At 41.9% G+C, this 17067-nt stretch overlaps 1 protein-coding gene across 2 annotated transcripts; it reads right to left on the reverse strand.

Annotated features, from left to right (window-relative positions):
* Positions 1-4637: 4637 nt before the first annotated feature.
* On the reverse strand, positions 4638-16660 carry S1PR3 (sphingosine-1-phosphate receptor 3). Of its 2 annotated transcripts, XM_032772365.2 has the most exons (3): positions 16564-16660; positions 15899-16085; positions 4638-8303 (listed from the first exon to the last, which is right to left on the reverse strand). In XM_032772365.2, the coding sequence occupies exon 3, from the start codon at positions 8135-8137 to the stop codon at positions 6995-6997; it is 1143 nt and encodes a 380-aa protein (XP_032628256.1). In that variant the 5' UTR covers positions 8138-8303; positions 15899-16085; positions 16564-16660; the 3' UTR covers positions 4638-6994. The 2 variants fall into 2 exon arrangements, with proteins under 2 accessions (XP_032628256.1, XP_032628255.1); XM_032772364.2 differs by lacking the exon at positions 15899-16085.
* Between the last annotated feature and the right edge of the window lie 407 nt (positions 16661-17067).

Genomic DNA, 17067 nt, shown 5'->3' on the forward strand with positions numbered 1-17067 from the left:
TGTTCCAAATGAAGTGCTTTAGTCCAAACATAACTTAAATCCTGGCACAAGCTGAGTTTTTTTTGAAGATGAATGTTTCTTTCAGTTATGAATTTTTTTTTAAATATTCAATATTTATTACTCCTTAGAAACATTTTTGATAGAGAATTGCACAGACTGGTCTCTCTGTAAAGATGAGTGGTGTGTGGAAATACTGTGGTTGTTTATTGTCCCTGGAACTTTTGTGAATCCAAAATAAAATCTATCATGAAATGTTCTACTATGTCCTAAGTTTTTACTAGTCCACTGCTAGTGGCCACTTTGATTTTAGAGTTGAATTGACTCTTAGGAAATCCTTCAGCCATGGAATTTAGTCACCTAGCCCATTTTTGATTTTCCAACTTGTGCAGGAAATAACAAACTCACCTCTACTTTTATCAAATCTAAGGACTTGTGTACATGGCACAACAAAGCACTCTAGTGAGAAATAGTGAATAGTGGAGTGCTGTAACATGTGGTGCTCTAACTGCTCAATATAGACTCTTCTGGCATGAACTAAAAGGTAGTCGATTAACTAGGTACCTTTCAGTGTGTGCCAGCACAGCCAGTATGGGGTAGTAAGAGCGGAGAAGATTAGACCACTCTACAAATCACACCCCCCTGGAGAACTGGGCCACACATACAGGCAAACTTTAAATGTAGGCAGTGAGCCTGATTCTTATCCCCTTTATCCAGGTTTTCCACTCACTAGTTTAACTCATTTTTTACTTCACTGAAGTCATTCCTGATCTAGAGCAGAAACAGAGAGATCAGAATCAGGCCCAGTGTGAACCAGGACCAAATTCTACAGGGCTTACTTCACTGAGGAGGCTGACTGATGTCAATGAATTGCTCATCTCAGCAGAGTAGGTGGAATTTGACCCCAGTTATTTTAGATTACAACATGCTAGGGAAATAAAATGATGCTAAGGCCAAATAATATGTTATGAGTTGGCCTCAGTTACACTGGAGTAGCTCCATTTGCTCCAACAGAGTTAGTGTTGATTTATAAGAATCCATATGAGAACAGAAGCAAACCCTATTAATAAAATTTTGCCAAATACCATTTTCATAATGCAAATAATTTCTGCTACATGTCCTGATTCTGGGCCAGATAATATCCTGGTCTGTGTGCTGAGATTTTCCCCCCTCGTGTGCAAAAGGTTGGATTTGGTGGGTTAGCCAGCTATTCCTTTCTTGGGCACTATGGCGAGCACTCTGAGGGGTGACATTCATGCAGGAATAAGGGCAGTGATTGGGTGTGCTGCAGGGTGGGGAGTGGGTAGCCCCATCTTGGATCACTGCACATCAACCCAGCCTCCCTCTGATCTCACAGATTACTTGAGAAAGCCAATACCTTGTATTAGCTTTCTTGTAGAATTTCCCTCTTTAAGGGGAGGTCAGAAGTAGCTGTGGCCAGGGATGATCCTTGCAGCCATGCACTAGGGAGTGTGAATGGGGGACTGGAGCTTTAGAGACAGTGGTGGCAGCACTACTGTAGATGCTAGGGGAATCCTTGGGTTTGTGGGCAGGCCCACAGTTCAGTTCATTCTGTGCTTGGGCAAACAATACTGGCAAAACTCTCCTTGAGTTTTCTCCCAATTTAGCCTGCTTCCATGGGCTTTACCACTGGAAAGGGCTGTCCAGGCTCCTGAGAGAGACTGAACCTACAACTCCTGCTGAAGTCAATGGATGAAATTGTGCTCTGATTACATCGGTGTAAATCCTACTTACTCCATTAAATTAAATGGTGCTACGCCAGGTTTACACTGGTGGAATTCAGCTCAAAGAATATGGCCCAGTGAGAGCTGATCAACCCCTCTCAGGGGTTCATAGCTTTGTGGATTTTATTGCAGCAGATGGAGGTGTGTGAATATTATTTGTTTTCATTTTCATTAGTATGGCAGATGAAAATAATGGACTTTTGGGTAATACTGCACTTCTAATAATTGGTTGCTGGGAAATGTGCTTTTATTATGAAATAGCATAATTCTGCTTGTGTAGCAAACCCTTAGCGTATTTAACTTAATTACTAAGGATCTGAGCCTGTTCCTACTGAAATCAGAGGACAAACTCCCTTTGACTGCAACAGAGTCAAAGCCTATCATATTTGGTTGACATTTTGTTTGTGTAGATACAGTGCTTTCAAGCATGACTTTTATAATTTAACTAAGTTTGCTATACAAACACAAATTCTTGTTCCATTTCTTTGAAAGGAGACTGCTACATCATAACTTTGGTTCAAAGATTTGAGATTTAAAAAAAGGTTTTCTAAAATGTTTATGGTACTTAATGATTTTAAAATACTGTAATGCTGTAAGACTGTTGGCAATAAAAACTCTTGTGAAAGCTCTTTTCCTTAGGTGGTTTCTTTTGTAGTCTAGAACAAAAATAAAGGCTCCAGTGTGAAGTGTGTTTTTTTTGTGGATTTTCCTCTGTGTACAACAAATCAGCTACAGACTGAGGGTCTGATTCTGATCCCACATAAGTGCAACTCTTAGCCCAGTGCAGACCCAGCTATTTGGGCTGCATTCGAAGATATTCTTTGGTGTTTGGGGTGAAAGAATCAAGGATGGATTCCTCCACAGCACCTGTACTCCCAACATCTCTGCCAATCACCTAGTTTCACTGCCCCTAAATCCCCACTCTGTTTGCACTGCCAGGTGGGTTTCCTAAATCCAGGCTCCCCTATCTACAGTAGATCCATGCTGGTTCTGTAGTGGGCAGTACTCTGAATTCCCATGAAGAACAGAGCTAGATTTATTCATTTGTGTATAACTAACTGCCTCATATATTGTAATATTGGCTATTGCATAGGCGTGCACAAGCTGAGTAGCTAGCTTTAAAATGAGCACAGTGCTGAGCTGCAGGAAATGTGAGTTTGATGAGTTTCATCTTGATCGGAATCACTGCCAGAATGAGGGGGGAAGATCAGGTTTGAGTGGAAGGTTGCCATGTCAACCCAGCACCATGAGGCCCCAAACAATTGACTGGCTTACATAACTTGTTGATTGGGTTAACTCAAATAGTTTCTTAGAATGGAATTGGGCTTTTAAGCTCAGGCTTATGGACATGTATGTGGGCTTTGGCTATGACAGTACAACCTCAGAATTATGAATACTAGCATTACAAACTGACCAGTCAACCACCCACCTCATTTAGAACTTGAAGCACACAATCAGGCAGTAGCAGAGCCAAAAAAAAAAGCAAATACAGTATAGTTCTGTGTTAAATGTAAACTACTAAAAAAAATAAAGGGAAAACCGCATTTTTCTTGTGCATGGTAAAGTTTCAAAGCTGTATTAAGTCAATGTTCAGTTGTAAACTTCTGAAAGGACAACCGTAATGTTTTGTTCAGAGTTACAAACATTTCAGAGTTACTAACAACCTCCATGCCCAAGGTGTTTTTAATTCAGGTTGCACTGTATGTATTCTTATTTCAGATCTAAGTATGGAGACACACACATAACATTCCTAACTTGAGGCATGGGGTGATTTTCACTGCCCTGCACTTTAAGCAATGTGGGGAGGGTGGGATGGCGTTGTCTGGCTGGCCAGGAAAAGAGGGCAATGCTTTCTGGCTTGGGGTGGGGGGCAGGGAGGAGGAGACATAAAACTACTGGAAAAACAGTCAGCATGGTGAATGACTCACCACCTAGGAATGAGGGGTTTAAAAAGGTCAGCCTGGGCCTGGACCCTCCACTCATCACTTGCAACAGGCTAGGCAGCACCCACTCTCCCTCACTTTTGTACGTCAGAAATACGCCAGGTGATTAGCTATATCTGTGGTGAGCATTACGCTAGCTGCCCCATTAATAGGGGCTGCGAAAGAATTTTTCCCTTATGACCATACTGGCCAGGTGCAGTGGGTTATTTTTGCCTTCCTCACAGCAGGTTCAGGTAGGCTCTGATCATGCATAGTATAATGGGCAGTAGGCCATATGTTACAACTCTAAGTGTATAGTGGATGTTCAGTGCAGGTACTCCATAACCTAAGGCATAAAAGAACAGCTAAATAGCTTGGGGAAGGAATTAAGGCGAGGCACTTGGCAATTGAGTGAGCTGGGGGCAGTTGGGGACTCCTCTGATTGGTACAGCAGGGAGCCAACCCCCCCATCATTATAGTCCACCTTAACCCCTCCTATGAGGGGGGATGGTCGGTAAGGTCCCAGCAAGGGAATTGCTGGAAAGACCTGGATGAAAAGGGAGCGGGGAGCTGGTAGATGCTCCACACTGCATAATTGTCTGGAATTGGAGATTCCTTGCAGTGTGTCTGCTGGAGGGACATGAATCAAAAGGTGGGGAAGGGGATTGAAAAAAGTACTCACTCCCCACCCCCGGTGAATTGGGGGGCGGGTTTTAACTGCACTGCACCTTTTATCTACCAGGTTAGTCCCAGATATCTAATAATGAAGTTGTGGCCTGATTAAACCCATATCTAATGTCTCCTGTTATTCTTTCCGCATCGCCAGACAACAGCCACACTGCTTTCCCTCACACTAATGAGAGTTGAGTTGCTAAAGCCCTTCCTGTTTACAATAGCTGAGAATGCAGCTTTTGAGCTAGGGCAAGACTGGTCATTTAAACAAATCAAAATTTAAAGAACCAGGTAACAGAAGGACTTTAGCAAACATTTTTAATGACATTCATTTCAAGAGAGCTGTCCAAGACTGGCGAGTATAACCACACATCACGCCAAGATGTAAAGACACAAACCATGAAACTACAATACAGCCACAGTTCAGCTTATAACAAATACGCATACAAACCCTACAGCTATGATTCACTTCATAGCCACAGTTGAGTCTCCTATGTCATTACACTTGTTTCCTTGCCACTCTTTGCCAAGGTTTTCTTTAAAGTGGCTAATAAATTATAACTCACTGCTTTGGGCAGTCTTTATTTTATACAAGTCATTTCATATTTATTGATATCTTCACAGTTGCTGCAAAATCAACCTCTTTCTTTTTACAGCTGTCAAACGACTACTGCTGACATTTTTAACACGTAGACTCTTACCGTGCACTTGACAATAAAAAGGCAAAACAGTATATGTTGAAAGGCTTTTGCTACATACATTATAGGGTTTATGCACTGTACATACTTGGATGTATTCTTTAAACACAGCTGCTTTAATTACGAGAAGAGAAAAAAATTAAGCACCAGTTTTTGTAAGTTGTGAATTAAGAAGAGTTATGATTGTTTGAGGATTGCGATACCTTACTTACTGATTTCCTGCCATTGCTGGGGCTTCAGGCAGTGGTGCACCTCTTCTTGCCCTATGGCATATAGTAGTCTATAGTCTCCTGTGGGCTGTAATACTTTGGTTTAATTTTGGTTGTTGAATTTAATGTGTGGGTGCTGGGTGCGGTGGGAGACTGTGATATATAGGCACTGAGACTAGATGATCTGGTGGTCCATTCTGGTCTTAAATTCTAATGCTTGGTTTGATTCGTTTAAACTGGGATTTTCAAATGGGGCCAACAGGTGCTCAACTGCTATTGAAAGTCAATGGGAGCTAATTTGAGCACCTAATTCACATAGGTTCCTTTGGCAAATCCTAGCCTTAAAGCACAGTTCATTTATACCTGTGTGTGGATCAGGCATGCTGCACTGACTTCAAGCAAGCTATGCTGACTTAGAGCAGCCAAGGCTCTGGGCCCATATATTTATGAGCTGTTAATCACAATGGATCAGACTACCTCCTCGTAGGAGAATGCATTTGGAAGGGGACAGTGGGGCAGGAAAAGTCCACAAAGTCCTCAGAGGGGATAGATTTGGGGTGCCAAGGTGGGTGCAGAGGGACAGGTCCCCAGTGGCCTCATGGGCAAGTCATTCCACATCGAGACAAACAAATTCTGATTCCCTTCTCTTGTGCAGCATGACTCCAAATAAACAGTTCTGCATGATCTGGATCTGTTCCTAGAAGATGTTAATACAGCTCCAAGCTGTACTAACTCCTGGATGGAACTACAAAGGTTCTGAAAGTATTTTGTCATGGTCCATTGCCTTTTAAAAGGAAGCCTGCTTTAACTGTAGAAGAATGCCACTTTGTAGAGACTTTCACAGGTTTGACATACTGTTTGCAATATACAGTATTTAAAAATGTAAGTAAAAATACATGCATTGAAAAAGTACCTACACTTGATATATGTGTGAATTGTTAGATCGTATTTTAACTACCTTGACTAACAAACATATATACTCACTGTCAGTGGTTATCTGCTACAATTTGCTTAAAATAAACTAAAAAAAATTTGGCCACAGCCCTAGTGATCATACTGTTACTATGTAAACATGAGCAATCTGTGGTTACTGGTTGCAAAAAAAAAGTACTTAGTAGACATAGCATCTTCATCTACTCAGTTCAGGATCACTACTTCATACATTTTCAAACATACTATTTGAAATTTCTACATACTTGTATAATCTGTATTATCGCATTATATACTGTAATACTATGCGTAGCATAATACAAACTTTTGCCATACAATTGCTATTTAATAAAGAAATGTACAAATATACAGTTATTTATACCACATACATGTAAGGCTATTAACATAATAGCAAGATATGTATAGAGAAATATAATGCACTTTGTATAATGTAAGTAACCTTTGTCCCAATTAACAATAAAACAGGATAGTGGGATATGTATAATAGCTGATGTTTCTTGTAGGTGATGTAGATGTACTGTAAGATCAGACTTTACCACATACACTGATGTCATACTTCTCATCATGATACAGAAGGATTTTATGCAGACTGTTGGGTAGTAGAAAAAGTTTTCCTGAGTCAGATGTTTTACAGAATTAAAACCCAAACCAAAACAAATCATGTGATAAACAGACACTCAGTTAAATAAGTGGTTAGCATTTTCCCCTATGATTTAAGTTATGATTTAAGTGCATGAAAACTGAAAATTTGTAATTGAATCCTAAAAAGCCATAGATGAGTCCTTGACTTCCTGAGTCCTTCATTTGCACAAGTTTCCATTCTGAAATGGTGATTTATCTTTTTCAGTTATACTTGAGGGAACACTAGTCTGTGGGAAATCATCCTTTGGTTTCTGTGCATTGCTGCTGCTAGACTTACTTCGGCTTTGATCTGGAGTGGGCTGAATAGGCAAAGATCTAGACACATTGGTCTTCACTAGACAACCACAAACAAGGCGAAAGAAAGCCCGACGCATTTCCTTGCTGGCTAAAGTGTAGATGATGGGATTCATCGCAGAATTGAGGACAGCCAAAGCAATGAACCAGTCAGCCTTGTATAAAATGGCACACTCTTTTACTCTGCAGGCTACATCTATAAGCAACAGAATAAATAATGGAGACCAACAGGCAATGAAAACACCAACTACAATAACAACTGTCCTAAGTAGTGCCATAGATCTCTCTGAGTTACTATGATTAGTGACGTTACGGCTACTGGATTTTACCAGTATGTAAATACGTGCATAAAGGATAACAATGGCCACCAAAATGGCGATGAAGATACTTATGCAAAATACAACATATTTCTTGGAATAAAGAGGCAAAATTGTTGAGCAGTCTGGTAAATTGTTGATACAGTTCCAGCCGAGGATTGGTAAGGCACCCAGGGAAACTGAGATAAGCCAACATGTTCCAATAAGAAGAAAGACTCTGTACTTTTTATTTGCATCATAAGGCCGCATTTTAATCATAGTTAAATGTCTTTCAATGGCTATGGCCAACAAGCTTAAAGTGGAAGCCCCTAGGGCAACAAACATACTTCCTTCCCTAATAAACCAGATTGTGTAGGACAGGCTCAGAGTTCTTTTTCCAGACATAAGAATGTTTACTTTGTAAACAATTCCAGCCAACAGGTCACAGAGAGCTAGATTGCCAATAAAAAAGTACATACGGTTGTGAAATTTGTTATTTTTCCATATGGCAATCAACACCATCAAGTTTTCCAGGACTATAAAACTGCATATGATCAGAAATGAAACAGTTGTTAATCCTATGCGATCAGTTGCCTTTTCTCTTAACATAAGTTTCCCTGTATAATTATAATGTAGCACGATTAGAGAGTCAGATTCTTCATTTCCTGGAGGGGTGAACGTAGCAACAAATGGCATGGTAACTGTTGCCATAATTTGTTTTGTTTTTTAAAATCATGAAAGTTTAATTCCAATATCTTTCCACAAGAGGGAGTTCAAGTCACATTCCCTAACGAAGTTCTCTGAGTCGTTTGAGGATGCCCCAGGCTTCAGTAGTTGTTGCATGTCAACTTCCAGCAGTGGCAATGAAATCAAGAACCTATTGGAGAAAAAAAGTCAGTAGAATCAATATCACTGTCTTTATATAAAGAAAATCCTATGTATATGCCTTGTAATAATAAATACCGTGGGGAAAATTAAATATATACCAAGGACTGGCATTACAGTGGGTTTGATCATTTGGTGTCTGAAAGCCAACCACCTACTAACTAAAACTTTAGGCATCTACTTTGATTATAATTCTACTGATGAAAAAAAAAGAAGTAAATGGAGGGTATTGACTCCTTATGTTGTTGGATCCAAAATATCTATTGCTGAGTAAACAAAGTACTGTATGTTGAACTGAGGAGTAGGGAGGAAGGTTTAGCACAAACACCCAACCAATCTCAGGGAGTTTAGTAACTACCTAATTTTGACTCTAAGCAGGAATAAGTGTAAGTAAACTCCTCCAAAGCCAACACAATTTTTAAGATAATAAATCAGATCCTCAGCTCCTGTTATGCTCCCTGGGGCACTGAAGAAGTAGAGAGTGACTTTGCACCATCTCTAAAGTGCTGATGAGCATGGGAGAATCCAGAGGTGATGATGAGGCAGCTTGGGATAGGATGGGGATATTCTGGGACAGGTTAGGAGTGTGACAGGGTCTAGGCAGTGGTTCTTGAATGCTGTGTGCTCTGCTGATGTCTAACCAGTGGAACATCCCTGGGACTGTTGTAAGTGGCTGTGGGAGCTGTTTTGGTCCCTGGCAGCTCTAGGATTAAGAAAGGTATAAAGGTGGATTTTAGCCACTTGTGCTCAACTTGTCAGGTGCCCAGGCCCAGCTGGTACTGTAATAGATGTGTTATAAATGCCTACAATAGTTTCTCTCTCTAAGCATGGCAAAATTATACTATTTATAGTTAAGTTGATGTCTGAAAACCCATGAGCTCAAAGACAATTCTACTAGTTGGTTGCATTAGGTAACTTTTCAGTACCATTACTTTATATACAAATTAATTCCAACCTTTATTTGTATCATCTAATGAAAATAAATCAGTAGTTCAGAGCATGTAACTTCAGAACTATATTAGTTTCTCGATTTAATTATACGTGAAAGATTAATCAGACTTATTTTACTAATACTTTTAAAAACAGCTTTGATTTTTCTTTCTCTGTCATGACTTTGAATCATCACTAGTTTTTTCCTTGAACTTTGATGTAATATAAATTCACAATAGAGTCTCCAAGACTCACTTCTTTTTATTATGGCATACAAATACTGCAAAAGGACTACCTCACTATGCAAAAATAATATGTGATGATGTAAGTATGGTGGTGCTTCAGCCTTATGATTTTGCAGGAATTGTTAGAACTTAGATACTGCATGGTCAGACTGGCACCAACACTTAGTTATTAGGTACTAGAGAACTCGGGCCTGATCCTTTTCCCACTGAAGCTGGGAGGCAAAACTCCCATTGATGTCACTGGAATAGGATTGGACCATTAGGTTGACAACAGTTTTTCTGAAGCCCTATAAATCTGAACCTTTTAAACAAAACAACTTTATTCTAAGTAGAGGTTGACTATCATAAATAATTTACAGCCTGCACACTGAATTGCACTGAAACTTTTTGGGTGATTCTCCTTCACTATAAAAGGAATCTCACATTGTCCACATTCATTGTAAGTGCCTTCCCACTATAATACATTCTTATGTGTGACCATAGAAGAAATAAGATAGCCATAGTTAGATCAAGCAAGGATGTTCATCACTGGGCACACAACAAAATGATTAGTTGATGTGTGTGTCTATATATATATAAATAGATAAATAGGTATAGATATAGATATAATAAAGTTGTATTGTATATATAATGGAAATCTACTTACTGTATCACATGCAACAAAATAAATATTTCAGTAGTCACTATTTTGTGAGTAGAGCCGTCATTTTGTTATGTATGCTTTATTACATAGCTCTGTTAAAGTCAGTGTAGCTACATCAATTTACACCACCTGACAATATGGACTATATGTTTAATCAACAGAAAATACACAGGATATCTTCCATTGTTCCTAACTACCTCTTGTTAAAATTATGATCATATGCAATATCACAATCAAAGTAAACCTTTGCTTGCTTTGGACAGTGTATTGGACAATCAACAACAGAGTTTCCTGCTGAACAATGGATTTCGTCAACATGATCTAAAGAAAGCGATATTACCTGCTAGGACCTACAGAAAATGAATCTCACTGATAAACCTTTTCAATATTTATATTAACAATAATGCAATAAATAATTTAAGAAAATGCTGGAAAATTAAAATTTAATCTGGAAGCAACATTTTAAAGTAATGTTTTGGACCATATTATGCTATTGATTTTTAAGCAGCACTTCCTGTACTACAGCACGACAGATGTAGACATTCTACAAAATGTCTTAATGCCAGTTACATACAAATGACTGGTCACTGTTTACTAATCCTTCTGTTTCTCCTGTTGTCCATAGACTGTTCCAAGTTTAATAGGGTAGATGAGACCAACTTCTAATGTAGCAAAGAAACAGGATCTTCCCAGACTCACTTCCTCTAAATAAAACAAAAGCCATCCATGTCTTCTTCATACATTGTAAATTAAAAAAAAAAAAATCACAAAACCCTAATTTATTTCCAGGTCTCCTTTAAATTGCCCTAGCAGAAAATTGTTTCCAGCTAAACAATAACAGTAGAAAAGCTGTGAAACTTCTCTCTCCCATCATATTCACAACAATGTGATATCCATTCACCTTGCAAAACTGCATTTAGAGGTTAATGTGAATGTCTCATTGAGAACACTTAAATATCAAACCTTCATCTACATGTCTGATTCAGCTGTTCTCAAAGCAGACCTCAAGATGGGGGCAAAGGTGGATGTATTTCACCTTTACATCTCACTTTCTCCCCCAAAGCCCAGCACTGCTGGGGCCCAGTTGGTCCCTATACAAAGTATAGCAGCCTCCTTGCTGTTCTAACTCACACCAGCAGAAATGCCCACCCCGTCCCCAGCATCCACTAAGTTGGCCGGCAATCCCAAAGCAAAGCAGCGCTGCCAATATGCTCTCTATGCTGAGAATAGAGGAAGTAGTATAGCCTCAGTAATGTGGCTGTGATAGCTGGGGATTTTCCCATGTCAGGGAAATACCTAACTGCCCAATTAATACACTTTGTGATCTCAGTGTGCTGCTGGAGTGGTGCATAGGCCTGTATGGAAGCCAAAGATCTGCCCCAGCACTGTTGGCTCCAGTCTTGCACCACTGAAATCAATGGAGCAGGAGCTGGGCCTTTACACATAAGTAATATATAGGGTCTATCTTGCAAAGCGCTAAGCAACTCCTGTGAGGCCTGGTCTACACTACGCGTTTAAACCAAATTTAGCAGCGTTAAACCGATTTAATCCTGCACCCGTCCACACAACGAGGCCCTTTATATCGATATAAAGGGCTCTTTAAACCAGTTTCTGTATTCTTCCCCGAGAAGAGTAGCCTGAAATCATATTTGCATGTCGGATTAGGTTAGTGTGGCCGAATCGACGGTATTGCCTCACGCGGATCCCCATGCACCACTGTGACGCTCTTGGAAAGCAATCTGAACTGGATGCACCGGCCAAGTAGACAGAAAAGCCCGCGAACTTGAATTTCATTTCCTGTTTGCCAGTGTAGCTCGATCAGCACGGGTGCAATGCAGTCCCAATCCAAAAAACCAGCAGGACACGGGAGATACTGATCTGATCGCTGTATGGAGAACAAATCTTCCTATCAGTCTCTTACAGAAGACGAAATGCCAAGCATTTGAAAAAATCTCCAGCTATGATACAGAGTCCACAGCACGGTGCTGTGAAAGCGAAATGAAAGCCAAAAATGCGCTCATGGAGGGAGGAGGGATACTGAGACTCCAGCTATCCACAGTCCCACAATCTCCAAAATATTTGCATTCTTGGCTGAGCTCCCAATGCCTGTAGGTCACACATTGTCCAGGGTGCTTCAGTACATCTCGTCAATTTACCCTGCCCCCCCATGAAAAAGAAAAAAATGTTCTTGACTTTTCAATGCACCGTATGTCTACTGCATGCTGTGTAGACACGATGCTGGGGCACTGAACGCAGCATCCTCTCCCTCCTTCCCTGTGCAGCGTACAGTGCAAAGGCTTAGCCTCCTTTCATCAGTCGTGAGTGCTCCTGCTGGCTATAGAGCCCGGCGGGCCTGGGTAAAATAGGAATGACTCCCGTTATTTTCCAGATGTCAGAAGGCTTGTAACCTCTCATTCTAGCAACTGGGGCTGTGCTCCCTCAGCCCCTTTCATGTCTAAAGAAAGTCTGTACTGCGTACTAATAGATGGGGATGCTGGCTCTCTCCGCACAGTTAATGTCCTGCCTGGGCTATCATAGCAGCTGAAGCTGCCTCCCTATTATCTCACTAAAATTCGTGTTTCTTTTCTGCTCTTATTACTTCATCCACACAAATTGGGGGAACTGCATGGTAGCCCGGGCTTGGGGAGAAGGAAGCAAGGTGTTGTTGCAGGACACCCCCTAGAATATGCCTGCAGCTATCATTCTTGCGGATCTGACATGGACGGCTTGCTCTTCTGGTACACTGGTTCTTAGTACACTTGCCCCCTATTCTAGGCAGGACTACTCTATTTTAGACACAACATAAAAGAGAGAATGACCAGGGTCTTCTGATCTTTGCACCCAGCTGACCTCAGCGAAGGTCAGCAGGAGCACCATGACAGCAGCAATGTACAGAACACTGATAAACGTCATTCATTGCCATTACAGTGCTGCAGATGTACAGAACAACTGTTAACCGTCTTGCTATCTTGCAAAGGGAAATGATGCTGCTGTGTAGCGCTGCAGTACCGCTCCATCAGCGCATCAGTACACAGACGGTGACAGTGAAAGAAACAGGCTCATGTTGCTTGCTATGCGTCTGCCAGGGCAATCCAGGGAAAAGGGCGCGAAATGATTGTCTGCCGTTGCTTCATGGAGAAGGAATGAGTGACAACATACCAGAATCACCCGCAACACTGTTTTGCACCATCATGCTAGGATCTCCAACCGCAGAATTGATGGCCGAGCGGACTGCATTGGTCAGCAACTGCCACTAGAGTGTTGATACGTGAGCTGTGGACTAGGCTACAGAGGTTTGTCATCATCTCTTGCTCTCCAGAAACTCTTGAAAGACCATTGGACTTTGCGCCTTTTTTCGGCTCCTTTTCTAAGGTTACTATGAATTGCACACCACCAAATTAATGTGCTTAGTGTGGCCGCGTGCACTCGACTTTATACAATCTGTTTTACAAAACTGGTTTATGTAAAATCGGAATAATCCCGTAGTGTAGACATACCCTGAGACTCCTACTGGGAATTGAGGGCTCTCAGCATCACACAATAGACACTCAGCAACTTGCAGTAGACTGAGGAAATAGTCTTCTAGGAGTTATGTTATTTGGAACAACAACGGAGCGACGTTGCTCTTAATTACACCCACCCTGAAGTCAAAGAGGTTTTATGGGTATAAAGGAGAAAAGAATTTGGCTCATTGTTTCTATATTCTCCTTCTTAACTTTTGTCTATACAAGGACATATATATTACACAGTCACATTGGTAACTGAATTATATCTCTATCCAGTACACCACTGGATCTGACCTTTCCCTACATTCCAAGCAGCAACAAAAAAAACTCTCTTGAATAAAGGGATTGGAGAGTCCACACATTCCAGGTCTCCATCCTTCTCCATATGAAGCCATTAACTTTACCCACAAATGACAATTTTCAGAAAGGAGAAGGAAAAGAAAAGAATATGTATACAACGCCAAACTTTCTTCCATTTTATTTATTTTAAAAGCTTTTCCAGATGATGAGTAAATGTGTGTAATTTGTCAGGCATGCCCCGGTGACATTAAATTTAAGAATACAAAAAGCTTTCTGAGAACATAGGTGAATTTGAATCTACATTCCCAATTTGAAATTGAATGGCTCTAGCTGCAAATGGGATTTAGACGACAAACATCAGCTGCAGAACAATATTTCTTGGAAAGCACAAACAAACAAAAAGAAATTCAAATGTTTTTAAAATGAATGTGCTGGCAGTTTTATGGTTTAGGCCAAAACTTTTAACAAAGAGTTATTTTTCTTGGCTTCTAGCTTTCAGACAACAGCATTTTCCATTAGTAATTCTTCTAAGTAGCAACTCTCATACAGGAGCTCTGGGTGTTTTGAATCTTGGCTTTAAGCATATTGGCAAAAGTTATCTTTACTCCTTTCTTCTCACTCCCTCTAGCTGCCCTCTCTCCTGGGAAAGAATCCACTGTTCAGTTTCCAGATTCTAAAAAGTTGCAGTGACCGCAGCTTTCACTCACTTGGGTCAAAGCTCTTTCTTTTCTAAACAAAGAACTAAAGGTATGCAGACAGTCACTATTCTAAATAGGAAGTAATTTTCTAACCCGGAACAACTCTCATGACTTTACCTGTTTAACCAATCTCTCGAAAATTCAACCAGTGTGACACTGAGCCTTCACTTTACATATCAAACTAATTTCTCTTCCAAGATCTTTCCAAATAAAGTGGCCACAAATAAATCTAAAAAAGCAGCAAGTGGCACCCACATGTACTTTTTCAGGTTATCTAGTACCGTATAAGGAAACATAAATTACATTAGATATAGTACATAGAACAAAGAACTGATTATAAAAGCTGACATGGGAGTTGTATAACTTTAAAAAAGCCTCCATGACTGACCACCAGATGAGAGTATTGAGGAATAAAATATGACAGGTACTAAAATTTGCAAGAAAAAAATGAAATAACTTTTAATGCAATGACCAGAGAAATGCAGGGCTTGCAGCATATAACTTTGCCTAAGCTAATGTAACAACCAGCGGGAGGTGGAGATCTAAATTTGTAATTGACTCCAATACTACACTGCTCTTGCGTTGTAAGGCTTGGGAATGATGATATTTTCAGTTTCAAGGAACTTGATCACCAACCTTGATACTTCACTAGCACTTCCAGAACTGTTCACTGGAACTGCCCTATCACACAGCCCGCCTAAATGGTGTTCTTAGCACAATGGAGGTACTTAGGCATATCCCTTCAGGTGAAATTCGTAATAATTAATCAACATGGAAATGGAACAAAGAATATGAGGTCTTTTAACTGGGACTAGCAAGAGTGATGGACTCGTACTTTAGGTGAGACGTAAAAATCATGACTAAGCAAATAAGTCTGGATCTATCCAAACTATCTGATCTCTCTTTCTCTCTCCCTCTCACACACAATCCTTTCCTCACAAAGCACATCGCAGCCGTCAGACTAGTGCAAGTGACCTGAGCCCACAAACAGCAAAGCTACCTGCGTGTCCTTCTAACACAATACACCCACCCATGGCGTCAAGGTCAGCCCCTGGCAGTCTGGTTACGGGTAGAGGAGTTGATACGCCAGGACCCTGCTAGCTCCAGCTAGCTCAGAAGAGTGAGGTGCCAGTGAACAAGAGGCGGCATGTACGGTTTAGTTGTTGGCCCCACCTCTGCAGTGGTGTATACGTCTAGCTAGGTTATTTCTGTAAGCACCACTTTATACATCAGTGCCTCCCCAGAGTCCTGTTTTCTGCATCTACCCGTCAAAACAGCACGCTCTGCTTTCAAACCCCACTCCGGGTCCTCTGCCCGACTAGAACCTACCCCGCGTCGTGTCCGGCTCAGGCTGGAGCCACGGGCGTAAACGTTCGGATTCGCTGGGCTCACTCTCGTGCATTCGTTAGAAGCCGACGCGGGCTGGAAACCAGGCAGCTCGCACCGCGCCACCTGCACGGATTGCAAGGAGAAGTGACACTCATTAGAAAAACGCCAGGCGAGCCGCGAGCTTCCAGAAAAAGCCAATCGGAGAGTCCCAAACTCCCCCAAACTGCAGCCGGCTCTCCGCAAGGGGAGGACTGGATGGACTCACAAAGGCGGGTGAGGGATGTGCGGAGCTGAATTCCAAGCAGGAATCAAGCATGACACCCCCTCCCGTGCCCCTGCGCACACACACGCGCTTTTTAAAAACTCCCCTCCTCGAACCAGCGCCAAATAATCCAACCAGCCAACAGATACCTCACTGCGACCTATAGCCGGGCAATTAAATAAGATCGTGACTCGGATTGTGAGTCCTGTAGTTATTATTATAGGCGCCGTTTGACTAACAGCCCCTGCAGCGGGGAGCTGAGCGTAGTCAGGTTTCTAAAGAGAGTTTCTTGTAGTTGAAAGGTGCGGAGATCAGCGCTTTAGCTTTGCTTGTACTCACGTTTACACTCGAGCTATTGCCTGCACACTCCCAGCTCACCTCTGCCGCTCGGGGGCATTCGGCGACCCAGCATCCTGGAGAAGATGGGGGGTCTCTGTGGGTGACGGGTCTGGCGCGCCTGCAGCTGCGCTGGTCTCAGGTAAATGCCCCCGAAGCCTCTTCTTTCTGGCTTCCTGCTTTCTCCACTCCCCGACTCTGTTCCGGACCAGCCAGCAAACGCGTCAAGTCCAGCTGAACCTCACCCCCAACCGCACCGTGTGACTCTCCCCTGCAGCGAGGCAGCGCTCTGTGGTGTCTCAGGGATGCTCAGCAAACTTCCCGGGGTGCCTGGGAGGAGCCGCAGCGCACTGCCCCTCTTCACAGCGCCTCCCCTCTGTGTCGCCCTCCTCCCATTCCCAGCTCTCTAGTCCTTCCACTCCCTTTTGTCCCTCGCTCTCAGCCTCTGTCCATCCCCTTCCTCTTTGCTCGTTGTACCTCCTGTGGCCCACTCCTACCTGAGCCTTC

The sequence above is a fragment of the Chelonoidis abingdonii genome, chromosome 6 (assembly GCF_003597395.2).
Source record: "Chelonoidis abingdonii isolate Lonesome George chromosome 6, CheloAbing_2.0, whole genome shotgun sequence".
In the NCBI taxonomy this organism is placed as follows: domain Eukaryota; kingdom Metazoa; phylum Chordata; order Testudines; family Testudinidae; genus Chelonoidis; species Chelonoidis abingdonii.

What these genes read in the sequence shown, in the direction of transcription:
- S1PR3 (XM_032772364.2), bottom strand. Translation starts at nt 8,137, where the DNA reads ATGGCAACAGTTACCATGCCATTTGTTGCTACGTTCACCCCTCCAGGA.